The sequence below is a fragment of the Mirounga angustirostris genome, unplaced genomic scaffold (genome assembly GCF_029215605.1).
Source record: "Mirounga angustirostris isolate CCGP_5_RB_7025 unplaced genomic scaffold, mMirAng1.0.hap1 SCAF_1, whole genome shotgun sequence".
Lineage (NCBI taxonomy): Eukaryota > Metazoa > Chordata > Mammalia > Carnivora > Phocidae > Mirounga > Mirounga angustirostris.
The window spans coordinates 64,110,092-64,123,213 of NW_026991709.1; the positions used below are offsets into that span (position 1 = coordinate 64,110,092).

General features: G+C 46.7%; 1 protein-coding gene across 14 annotated transcripts in view; it reads left to right on the top strand.

Annotated features, from left to right (window-relative positions):
• The window catches only part of PLA1A (phospholipase A1 member A), a 54,245-nt gene that overhangs the window by 15,908 nt on the left and 25,215 nt on the right, over positions 1-13,122 (top strand). For 4 of the 14 annotated variants that reach the window (XR_010412424.1, XR_010412402.1, XR_006795550.3 and 1 more), the window contains exons 6-10: positions 1,387-1,476; positions 3,508-3,675; positions 5,082-5,171; positions 8,669-8,777; positions 11,684-11,848. Coding sequence is in view for 10 of the 14 variants with exons in the window: in XM_045902926.3 (XP_045758882.1) it covers positions 1,387-1,476; positions 3,508-3,675; positions 5,082-5,171; positions 8,669-8,777; positions 11,684-11,848 (622 nt within the window). In the remaining 4 variants the exon portion in view is untranslated. Of the gene's footprint in view, positions 1-1,386; positions 1,477-3,507; positions 3,676-4,789; positions 5,264-8,668; positions 8,782-11,683; positions 11,849-12,643; positions 13,112-13,122 lie in introns of those variants that run through there. The other 10 variants (XM_064594366.1, XM_064594330.1, XM_064594455.1 and 7 more) reach the window with 8 other exon arrangements.

Sequence of the window (13,122 nt, forward strand, 5' to 3'; positions counted from 1 at the left end):
GTGAGGGAGCCACTTCAGGTAGGGTTACTGAGGAAAGTCTGTCCAAGGTGAGTATTTGCAGGTGAGAATGAACCAGCCCTGAGTAGATCTGGGAGAACATTCGAGGTGGAAAGAGCAGTCAGAAGCAAAGCCTGGACATGGGTGGGGACAGCAAAGAAAACCACATGGTTAGAGGGCAGGGAGTGAGGCAGGAGAAGAAGGAGGGGGACCAGGCTGGCCATAGTGAGGAGTTTACATTTTATTCTGTAGTTGGTGAGAACAGGGAGGCATTAGGATTTCCTGTAAAGATGATTGCAACTGCTGTGCAGAGAATCAGCTGCAGGGGACACTGAGGGAGCCTGGAGGCTCATTAGAGGGTGTTTGCAGTAGTGGTCTGGGTGGGAGATGGGGGCAGTAGAGACATAGAGAAGAGGTGGGGGCAGTAGAGATGTAGAGAAGTAGAAAGATTCGAAATATATTTTGGAGGTAGAGCTGACCAGACAGGTGACGGGCTAAGTGTAGGGAATGAGGGAAAGGGAGGAAGCAAGGATAACTTCTAGGTCCTTGGCTAACCCCTGGAGAGATGCCATTAAACAAATAACATACAACCAATCACTTACAGTAGTGGTAGATGTGGGAAGGGGAAAGGTGTTATGAAGAGGAAAGTTGGGGTCTTTGGCAGCTGGTTCAGACCCAGTCTCAGGGGTCAGATATGGCCACGGTGATGAAATGAGAGCTACACGCTACAGTCTTTCTTTTTTTAAAGATTTTATTTATTTATTTGACAGAGAGAGACACAGTGAGAGAGGGAACACAAGCAGGGGGAGTGGGAGAGGGAGAAGCAGGCTTCCCGCGGAGCAGGGAGCCCGATGCGGGGCTCGATCCCAGGACCCTGGGGTCAGGACCTGAGCCGAAGCCAGACGCTTAACGACTGAGCCACCCAGGCGCCCTCACGCTACAGTCTTTCAAACTAGCCAGGTTTCTGCTCCGTCAAGACAGCACAAAAATATGAGGGGCACTGTGGAAATGTGGCCCCAAATATATATCTACCTGAACTATAGCTCCAAACAAAATAAACACTTGTTCAACAAGGACATTTACCAGGCTTATAAGATTTAGTGATTTATCAGAACTGATTGATGTTAAGGGGTATTTTTCTTGATTTTATTAGACAAATATGAATATCTGTTCATGGCTTTACTCTTCTTGGCTGCCTTTCAGTGTAGAAAATGGAGGGCATGCTCTGCTGTGTCCCAGCATTGAGGAGTGAGGTGGGCACCCAATGGGCACACAGAGTGGGTGGGCTCCCAAAGTCAGAGTTCAGGCTCTGCTGCCGGGGGACCCTGCTGTGGGGCCCAGAAAATATGCCCCTGCCGTCCGAAACAATGGGGTTCTGCCTCCTTTCAGATTTGGGTATCCGGATTCCTGTTGGACACGTGGACTACTTTGTCAATGGAGGCCAAGACCAACCCGGCTGTCCCACCTTCATTCATGCAGGTCAGAAAACCAAAGAGAGTTGGGGTTTGGCTGCCCCGGAGGCTGGAATTCACCAACAGCCAGTGTAGACCACAGGAAGTCTTTCTTCTAGTGTCCTTTGCTATTCCCCATAATGCCTTTCCTGCACTTATTGAATGCATGTCTGTAGGAGCCTGGGGAATTTTGGGAGAGGAGGGCCCAAAATGAAAAGCTTGCACCATACTTTTGCTGGCCTCCCCACTTCTTAGGTCCTGCAGTGATATATCATCACTCAAGCCAATAAACTCTATTCTTCCTGGGTCCCGCTCTGTGGCATGGTCCACACTAGCTACATCCCTGGCAAGAGCCTAGTTGTGGCAGAAGTAGAATGCTCAAAGCTGGCTAGCTGAAGGATCAATCCACAGATGACCATTTCCCCAAACTTATTAAATTTGGCAGTTTTCCAAAACTGTTTCAAGATAATCATCTTGAGTACATTCAATGAATATATATTTCTTCTTTTCTAAATACACAATTGATGCTTGAACAGCATGAGTTTGAACTGCACAGGTCCACTTATACATGGATTTTTTTTGATAAATACAGTAGAGCACTATAAATATATTTTCTCTTTATGATTTTTAACATTTTCTTTTATCCAGCTTACTTTACTGTAAGAATACAGTATAGAATACATATAACATACAAAATATGTGTTAATCAACAGTTTATGTTATCAGTAAGGCTTCCTGTCAACAGTAGGCTATTAATAATTAAGTTTTGGGGGAGTGAAAAGTTATATATGGATTTTCAATTGCATGGGAGGTTCCCCTGTTGTTCAAGGGTCAGTTGTAGTCTCCTGGAATGTTCTTTTTGAATTACATTCTTCTTAGCATTATTTTAAATAACATTAAATTTGTCAAAAGCTAAGGGTCAAGGTTTGTTTAGTCTTTTTTTATTTTTCTTATGAATATAGCCAACCTATCAGCATTTCTTATGAGAATTTTATCCTGATTTCTGTTTACTTTGTTTTTAGTCTTTTCCTGCTTTACCAAATTTTTGACATTTTAAGGGCTCTTTTGACAATTTTATTGAATAACCACTCATCTAATTTACCAAATTCATTGATTTTCCAAAAACATGTTTCTTTTTCACAATTTATAGATTTTCTAGGACTTTTTATCAGATGAGATAGTTTGGATTTAATGACCTTTGAATATTTCTGTGGCATTTTAGTTGGCCACTTGTCATTTTTCTTCGTAACACAATTTGAGAAGGGTTTTGTTTGTGTCCCCCAGCTCCCTGTTGCAGCTGGAAGGAGCTTGCCCATAGAGTGTCCCAAACATGGGGGAAGGCAGGTTAATACAAGCTCGGACTTGGTTGCTGGTCCCAGAGTGGGGTTCCCAAGGTGATGGGAGAATCTGAAGACCCCAGAACCCTAGAGCTGTGGCTCACTATAGACCTATTAGCCCAGCCAATTCATCCAATGTGAGTTACTTCAAATTTTTATACAGTAAACAATAACAAGAAAACCAGGTTTTTATTAAATTGGGACATTTGGCAAATTCAGTGAATCAGTCATTTGGCCAGGTGAACTCGAAGCACATTGACTTTCAGAGACTTACCATGAACTGCTGCTGACTCCCTTGCTTGTCTCATCAGTAGGTTGGGTATCATGAGGTTGTAAAAAATTGGATTGTGTAGGTGATGATGAAGAAGGTAAATGTGCAAACAGATACTCATTGTGAGAAGTGGGTCAGGATCACCAATTCCCAGTAAACTCCTATTTTCCAAAAGAGAATTTGCATGATCATGGAAGATAGGTCTCAAATTAAACAATTTTTTTGATAGATTAAGCTTAGGTATCTCAGGAAAATTCAAAAGAAGAGGGAGAATATAGTAGCCATGTCCATTAACATTTTAAAATGTGGCTCAGGAGACATCCCATGTATTTATAGCCTGCTAGAATATAAAATTCAATAGAATTACAATAAGTAGCATGAAGGGATTTTCATTTGTCTTAAACTAAAGCCTTGGTTGTGTTTCCCGCCCCCCCCACCCCCACCCCCACAGGCTACAGTTACCTGATCTGTGATCACATGAGGGCTGTGCACCTCTACATCAGTGCCCTGGAGAATTCCTGTCCACTCGTGGCCTTTCCCTGTGTCAACTACAAGGCCTTTCTTGCTGGACAATGTCTGGATTGTTTTAACCCTTTTCTGCTTTCCTGCCCAAGAATTGGTAAATGCCACCCCTTTGGCTTCCTTTGACAATTTGGGGAAAGTTCAAGTCTTGCTAGTTGTTACCTCTGTAAGTCCTGATTTCTTATGATCAACAAGTCTATCCACCCGGAGTAAGGAAATTCACTGATTAGGTGTTCAGCCTGTTCCCACCTGGAAGAAGGCATTTGGCCTTCCACGTCCCACCCCTCACCCTCTGTCCTGCAGCCTGATGCCATACTTGCTCTGCACACACCCTTCACACACAGCCCCTCATCTGCAAGTCCAGACTCGGGACGCTTTAGAAACATTGGTATAGCCCAGAGCCTCTGCCCCCACTGTAAGACCAGATGCTTGCCCTAGGTCTTTCTAGCTAGGCCAGCCATTCTCCAACTCCTGATAGACTCTAAATCAGGGTGTTGTGTGGGGAATCCCCAAGAATGGCACCCATGGCCCACTTCAGAGGTGTGAAGCTGTGGTGGCCATGTGCCAACTGGAGGCCTGCCTCGTTACTAGTTGGGTTGGGCACATTCCTAGATGTTCCAGGCCAGTCTGGGGAGAAGGACTGGGGAAAGGCTGAGGGATCTGGCCTCAACTTACCCTCTGCAGGTCATTGCTGAGAACATCCTAGGATTCTCCAAGATGACGGATTTCAGGAAGAACTCTGGGAAATATAAATGGTTCCTTCCCCTCCCTCATTTTCTCACTCTCACCCCCGGCTGCCACTCAGAACTGTGGCAGCCTGGCATTCCTTATGAAACGGATACCAGCTTGACAAAATGTTCAAGTAGATGTAGCTTCCCACAATAAAGCAAATCAACATTACTTCCGACTCGGTAGGCATATGCCACAATGTCCCCCAGGTGTGATGGACCTGCTGATATAAACAGCCACCTCACACTATCTGCCAGTGTCACCTCTCACCACACTTTCCCTGGCTCTGAACACCCCAGGGATGCTAACTACTTGTACTTCCAAGAATATTTCGTTTCTTCACCCTGTGTGTCTCTGTCTGAACTGTACTCGCTGCTTGGAGTGCCCTTCCCTGACTTGTCAACTGCTATTCTTCAGGTCAAACGCTTCCCTGTGCTTTGTCTGCACAGGATATAAATGCCATCCAAACAACTCTCTTATAGATTATTTTGCCAATTGGAGACATAATTTCAAATTTCTGATAAATACCTCTTGGAATGGGCCAGATGATTTGAAGAATGTACTTCCTGTTTACTTCTGTGTTTATCCTTGGCTGGACTGGGTTGCAGGTACCCTGGGACTCACCATAGGGCATGGTGTAGAATGGGCATACAGTGTGGGTGTTTGTAGAATGAACGAGTGCATGAATGAATCAAAACGTGGTTGGGTGCCATGGGACGCTGCATTGGCGTCCTCAGGGCTCTGCTGTCTTTGTCTTTGCCTCTCTGCTTCCAGGGCTGATGGAACAAAGTGGTGTCAAGATAGAGCCGCTTCCTAAGGAAGTGAAAGTCTTCCTCTTGACCACTGCCCGGGCTCCATACTGTGGTGAGTTGGGGGAAAGACGTGTAGCTCAGCTCTGCTCGTGTGCTGTCCCACAGAGTCCAGGGCTCTGGCTTGGGCTGTGTCTAGCACAGCATGGTGGCTGAGGCGGGAGGTGAAAGACTGGGGCAAAGATGTCATCGGAGGGGGGGGGGGGGCAGCAGCTACTGGTCTTAGATCCTGAACTTACGGAGCTAGTCCAACCCATTGCTCTGCTGCAGATGAGGACTTAGGGACATCTTACTGTCTATATACTTCTCCTAGTCCCTCCCCACCTCCCTCCAGTGTGGGTTCTCTGTAGTGTGGTATTTGGGAGGGCCCTCTGGCTCCCTCCTTCCTGCATACTTTTTTACCCCCTCCTTGATGCTCATCTTATGCGTCTCCCACCCTGGCAGCCCTCTTAGGTCAGGGTCTCTGAAGAATATTGAACCTTACCCTCTGCCCTCCTTCCCCTACACATACATATTTCAATTCTTCACTGTTGCTTCTAACCAAGGCATTTCACTGAAGTGAAGATGCTAGTAAAAGATGTTAAATGTGAGAGGAAAGTATGTCTTAGAATCTATGAAATCCATCCCAGGTTGGAGCATCATCTTTTCCTGTGCTATTTGCATCTTAAGCAGATGGACTATACTTCCTTTTTTATGCTTGTTATCCTGGGATCTCATCTGGTTTATTGTGGGTACAGGACAAAAGTATGCTGGTTAGGGTGATAAATTATATGGCCATGCTAATTCTAACTGATTTTCAGATCAGCTTATGTCTGGTTGGTGGAGGGATCTTAGTGACCCTTCCTTCCTTGAACCAGAACTCCTGGTGCCGTGTGATATGGAGCCCAAAGCTCAGATTGTGGTCACATAAACGTGGATTTGAATCTCAGCTTCTGCACTTCCCAGATGTGTGATCAGGAGAATCTGACTTAACCTTTCTGAACCTCTACATCCGTATGTAGAAAATGGGAGCAATAACAGTACCTACTTCAAAGAATGAACTGTGAGGATAGAATAAGAGTATACAGAAAGTTGCTAGCACAGTGACCAGAACTTGATAAGTAGTAGAATTCCTTTCCCTTTATCAGCCAGAGAATTGGAGGAGACTGGATGCGGGTGTTTATCATGCTAGAGAGAATTCCTGGCTACCTCTTAGGAATAAGTGGGTTACAAGAGTCAACTCTGGGCTTCTCACATATATCCACTCATTTGACAACCCAACTCTGAGTTAGGTGTGAGGACGGGGAGGCTCTGAGAGACGAAGCCTTGTGCCCGAGGCTACACAGTGAGGAGGAAAAGGCAGCATTCAACTCTAGGTCTTCTGACTCCCAGATCTGTTCTCTCTCCATGCCACCGCCCACTTCCACTCTGGCCTCTTTGCCTCTGCTTCTGAGAGCGAATCTGCTCTTTACGGCCATGTTTCTTGGTTACTCCTCTGTCCTCACTGCCCCCTCCAGAGGTCAGCTTGAGGGAGGATGCTTTGTCCAGTGGCAGAGGCGGTGAGGCCAGGACCAGAGCCTGGGGCACACTTGAGGTTAGAGGCCTTTTAAGGTCCCTGCGGAGGCAGATCCATGGAGCCACCATTTTTGTGACTGTTTCCTATTTGTGGTGAGACACCCTCTCTGTGGCCCAAAAGCATGACCCTGTCTGTTCACCAACCTCAGAGAGGCACAGAAGGAAACAAGCCAGCATGGATACCTGCTTGCGTGCGTGCTCTGAGCCTTGCAGTTCTGAGCTTTTTGTTCTCAGCATTGCAGCTGGGACCCTCCTCTGCCTGGAGGGGCGGGCCGTCCACCTGGCAGTTCAGGGGGCACGAGCAGCCCGTAGCTGCCCCCCTCTCACCCATCCCCCATGCCAGCACGGCGCTGGGCTCCCCTTGCCTGGCTCGCTTGGCCTGTCGGGGCCACAGCAGTGTTCAGTGGTCACCCTTGACTCCTGCCAGGCATGCACCTGCTGGGCAGAGAAGCCCTCTCCAAATAACAATTTTTCTAACAATATTACTTTCCCCTTGTAGGACGTTTCCCATGAAGCGCTCTCTCCCCATTACCTCATTTCATCCTTGCCATGTTCTGTGAGGTAATGTCAAGCGTTATTGTTTACAGATGAAGGAACCAGGCCATAGAGAGGTTCGGTAACTTAGGGCAAGGGACAGAGTGAGGAAGCAGGGCTGGGCCTTGGCTTCGAGTCTCCTGGATCTCTTCCCTTCCAGGGCTCTGTGTGCTGCTTCCCATGTCTCCCTCCTGCACAGATTGGTTCCCACCCGCCCAACATTAGTAGACCCGCCCCTCCCCGGGCCTCCAGATACTGTAAAGAGAGAAGCAGAACCTTAGGAAACTTTCTTGATGAGGTGAGACCTGCTGATAAAGGAAGGAGTGGTGTAATATATCAAACTCAGCCTAGAGAATGAAATTCCTAAAGCTTACATAGTTTAACTTTTATTCCACATTGCAGTTACCCACTCCAGTTCAGCCCTTGCCCATCACCATAACAATCTGCATCCCCTAGCAACCAACTGAGAGAGAGACAGAAGGGGCATGGCACTGGATGTTTTCCTCTGCGGAGGAGAAACATACGGTGCTTTCTTTCTTTCCTGTGGGTTCCTGGCTTCTTAGCACCTGTCAATGAGTCTTGTTACCAGCCCCATGAGCCCAGATGGATCACAGCACTCCTCCAGCTTAGTGCCAAGTCTACCTAAATCCACTTGATGTCCCTCCAGTAACTGCCTGTTAAACATGACAAATGAAAAAGTACAAGTAGGGCAGAGGTGAGGGATTGCCTCTCCAGCTGTGTCTGGATCACCAGAGAGGTCTGTGAAAATGCCCCAAGACCGAAGATACTGCACAGTGCGGCCAGCTGGGCCTCCCCCTTAATAAGGAAAGGACAGATGTTAAAGAAGCTGTAATTCTTCTTAACCTCTCTTGCCAGAGAGATAGCCGGTCCCGGGGGTATCACCGCGAGCCGGGCTCCTCGTCCAGGCTGTGTCAATGACACCAGCTTTGAAAGCCCCAGGATTCGTGCTGCCTGGGAGGGTGGAGCTGTCATAGAGGCTGCACAGACAGGGAAACAGTCATCTCCTACACACAAGTGGGCTTGCTGAAACTGTGTGTATGGGGAGGAGCAGAGGGGGATTGCTACATTTTATGAGTTACTTATTTAGTATATGGGACATCCTTTTCAGTTCTTTCAAAATCACACCACCAAGAGAATGTCATCAAGCAGGGGGGAGTGGGACGTTCTAGCATTACAAGTAGTAACAAAAACTAACATGTATTGAATGCTTCCTAGCCACAGGCACTGTCTAAGGACTTTGTAGGTATTAACTCGTTTAACTCTCATTCAGACCTATTTTTATTACCCCCAATTTACAATGAGGAAGCTAAGGATCTGGGATGGCAGGTAATCTGCTGCTAAGAGGCAGGTCTCAGACTCCTGCCCTGCGGCCCTCTGGGGCTTTGGGTGCATTTTGCACCGCTGACCTCTGGCCCAGGTGTCTGCTCTGCTTTGGTTTCCCAGTGCATCACAGCCTCGTGGAGTTTTACTTGCAGGAGCCAAGAAACAAAGACACCCTCATCTCCGTCACCTTCCTTAGCAGCAATGTTACTTCCTTGGTCAAGATCACCATGTACGTAAGTGTCCCGCATCACATGCACACACATCTCCCACGATAGGCACTGTGTGCTCACTGAGAGGTGGCCCAAGCCCACTGGGCTGGAGGTGGGGGTGAGGGCAGTACCTCCGACGGATGCACCCACAGACACATGCTGGGCAACTGTCCCAGGTTCACGATCAGCAGTGGATCCAAGGATAGTGTATTTAGGCAATAGCAGAGGAGGCGGGCGAGCAGAAGTAATGGGATGTCTCAACGGGTGGTGAGAACATGAGAATTGGGTCCCTGATAGGAAACATTAATCAGGAATCCAGGAAGGGGGCATCAGGGATGTCAGCAAGTAGGAGGATATCAGCCACTAGCCCAGGGAGGGCTGACCAGAGCCTGGGGAGCACCCAGTCCTGGAAAGTGGAGGTGGTACTGGGTGAGTGACTAGAACTGAATCACAGGCAGAGGGTCAGTTAGCAAATGAGTACAAGGTGAGGCCAGCACGGCTTGAGGCCATCTGGTGCTAATCCCTAGAACCAGGCTGAGCATTTCCTTCCCTTGTGGGGTTACATTTGGGCCTAGCAGCTGGCAGGACCAGGCTTGAGGTGGGAAGACAGAGAACTTCAACTATAGGGAGGCTCAAGCCTGGCAAGGGAGAGGAACTCAGCGGCAGGGGTGCTTGTCTCTTTAAAAAACAACTGGTAATGGGGCACCACCCTGCCCTAGGCTTGCGGGGTGGGTGTCTTTATGATAATCATCTGTGACCAAAAAAGAATAACCAGCCCCTAAAAAGGAAGTAAGCCATTGAAGGTGTTACCAATAGAGATGTTAAAAGGATTTAAGTTCCCTGGTTAGCCTTCTATAAAAGACCAACCCTAAAGGCCCTCTGGAGGCTGCAGCATTAGACATTAATTGTACTGTCAGGGAAGACAAATTTCTGAGAGAAGCACACTTCTGGACTCCCAAACACCCTGCCACCAACCAGGGCTCCAGCTGACACAGGCCACAGAGACAGGGATGGCAGGCAGGCAGGCAGGATCCCAACACAGATCTTCAGGTGCCCACGTGAGTCTTGCAGATTATAGCTGAATAATTTTCATTAGATCAGTTCGAGGTCGTGTTATTTCCATCAGGTGTCTTCATCACCTCTCTGTTTTGGTAGATGAGCCAACACTGGCTGGAGTCAAGATAATGACACACAGCTAGCTGCTGATTAGAATCACCTGGAGAGCGTTAACCACCACTGACCGCCCCTCCCAACCCCCCCCACCCCCAGGCCAATTACAGCAGAGTCTCTGGGCATAGCCTCAACCACTACACCTTTAAAAGCTCCCTGGGTGATTGGAATGGATACCCACAGATTCTTTCTTTCTTCTCCCAAAAGCTGTTTGCGTTTTAATCTTTTGTGGAAGATTCAGAACATGGTTGTCTTCAATTCCTTCATTTTTGTTTTTTTTTTCCTTTTTGCAGAATAGAAATTGAAAAAAGGAGGGGGGTTTATGTGTGGTCTTTCCTTACTTTCTATAGCTTTGCAAAACCCCAAGATTTCCTTCTAATTAGAAAATTTACCCAAACCAAGTCCTTAGGTTGTTGCAGAAAAATAAAAATCAGACAGGTGAGAAACCAAGTAATGCTCAGAGAAGTAGGAGAACTCAGGTTTATTTTACGTGTATGGACCCAGACGAGTTTGCGCTCAAAATTAGGGGCCCGGGGCAGCGGCGTTATAGAGTGTTTTATAGGGGAGTGCAGGGGGTTAGGTTCCAAGGGCTGTGCTGGCTGCTGGTAGGTGGGTTTAAACTGGGGGGGTGGGGGCTGCTTTAGGCGGGAACAGCAGTGTAGGAAGGCTGTGGCGGGAAGCCTGTTGACAGAGGCAGAAATGGCTGGTTATCTCTTGCTCTACCAACAGAGCTAGTAACTATCTACTGGGGCCTGTGGGCCTGGGCCTGCTCTGGGTAATTTTCCTCTTCAAGGTCACTCACAGCATCCTTCATACCCTGCTAGTTTGCAAGCTCTTCTATCCATTCAGCTTCTTAAAAGGAAAAATCTTTTTTCCCCCCGCTCTGATATATTTCAAAACACTTCTAAAATTAAAAAACAAAAATAAACCAGGAACAGCTTCTAAAGTCATATAGAATCTTCCTCAAAAGAAAAAAACAAACCATATGACTAACCTTAGGTTGTTAAAAAGTACGCAAAGAAGACATTTTTATCACCCCACAGAGGCCAGAAAGGAAAGGGAAACCATGTGGTTGAGCCATGCGCCCCCTCTTCGATGATACCCAACGCCCATGTGCAAAGGCGAAAGCCCCGTCCCCCTGCTCTCCTCCTTTTTCTCCAGGCCCCACTGCTTCTGAGCCCGGAGAGGCCCCGGGCAGGGGCTAGCACGTGGGAGAGCTGGAGATTAGACCTAGGGCGTGTGACTCCAAAGCCACACAGTTGGGAAGAGAGGAAACCTGGGTACCACACCAGCTCTGTCTGGTTTCAAGATCCGTTTTTTGTTTGTTTTTTCCCCATCCACACATTCATACTCAGTCTAAAATATAGTAGTCTACACAAAATTTATGGAACTGAATGCCCTAAAAGAGGGCTGTACTTCCAGTAGGTAGACCTGAAAGTGAAGATCTTCTCCAATTAGGAATCTAAGAAACACAGACATTTTTCCCAGATATGAAAATCTAAGAGCTACTATTTTGCTGCCATGTCCACTTGTTTGCTTTCAAAAATCAACAACTATTTTCTGAACCCATGTTTAAAGCTGTGAGTATGTGCACAGAGGGGCTGGTGAGTGTGATACAAAGGATCGTAGTCCCCACCTTCAAGGAGTTCTTTTGTGCATGACAGCTAACCCACACTACCAGCAGAGCCCTGTAGGAACCAAGGGGGAAGCAAAGGCCAAATGTGCTTGGGTAAATTAATTTCCCTTTCCCTTGCAGACCTAGACAGGAACTCCAGGGGAAAGGAGTCATAGCTCACGCCACCCCTCAGTGCCAGATAAACCAAGTGAAACTCAAGTTTCAGTCTTCCCGCCGAGTTTGGAGAAAAGACCGGACCACCATTGTTGGGAAGTTCTGTACTGCTCCTTTGCCGGTCAATGACAAGTAAGCCCAAAATCCACCCTACTCCACCCCACTCCACCCGACCCCGATACACCCACAAGGACCAATCCTGACCTTAGATGTGACATTTGCTGAGGTGCAATCTCATCACAGTGGTGAGCTTCCTCAATGAAGAGATGACAAAGACCCAGGGTTTTCTTGAATTTCCTCTGGTGCCATCTTGGGTTGGAGGTGTTAGAAAGCCAAAGAGGGTGGAGAATAGCTGGGGTGTGGGTGAGGAACAGAGAGATCTGGCACACACCTCCACCACTTTCTCCACAGCCAGGTACTCCCTGGATTCTTCCAGACTTAATTGTTTTCTTTAACTCTTTAAAAAAATCATTTAAATTATTTTCAAGTGTATAATTTAGTAGTCTTAAGTACATCCATCCTGTTGTACAACGATTACCACTTTCAATTTCCCATTCCCACTTCAATATAAGAAACTTCATTTTATCTGATATACAGCTGGATAATTTTATATATAAATATACAGTCTGTTTTATATATGTCTTATTTAGTTTCTATGTATGATTTTATTGGAGTAAAGCTTTCTAATTGCACAGCCTGGTCACATTCACAGGTGTGGATCCACCTGTGCCTCTAGCAGGGATTTATACTAGTCTTACCCCTCTGGGCACGTGGAGGGCAGGAGTAGTAGACTCCTCTAATGGACGATTGTAGACTTCTTCCACCTGACACCATGGAACCACAAGAGCACACGACTCCTAGCCCTCTCTCCTGACCAATCAGGAACCTGCCCTGAGCGTATACCTTCTTGTTGCTCTTCTTTTGCAGCAAAGAGATGGTCTGCTTACCTGAGCCATTGACCTTACAAGCAAGTGCGACTGTTTCTTTTGACCTGAAAATAACATGTGTAATAGTATAAGCCTGGACAGGATACATCTCCCTGGACTTCAGAGGAGGTTGGGTAGCTATGTTCAACTTATTCTAGGCCATTACTACTAGAAGGAAAGCAAAACTCTTGACTATTTCCCTCATAGTTATCCACTTTAGAGGGGAGAGATAACTCATCTAACGGAGCTTTGTCTCTATTACCAATTTGAACCGCCTTACAAAAATGCCATTTCAGCTTTACTATTCATATTTAACTGCAATTGCCCCATATCCTTGAATATCTGTATCTAGGATTCAATAGAAACATTCACAGGAAAAATGCTTTTTAAAAAAAAAATAATAAAACACCATGGAATATCTGAATGATTTGTTTTATTGGAATGGAATTCTCTTATGTACAAAAATGTGATTGTCTATAG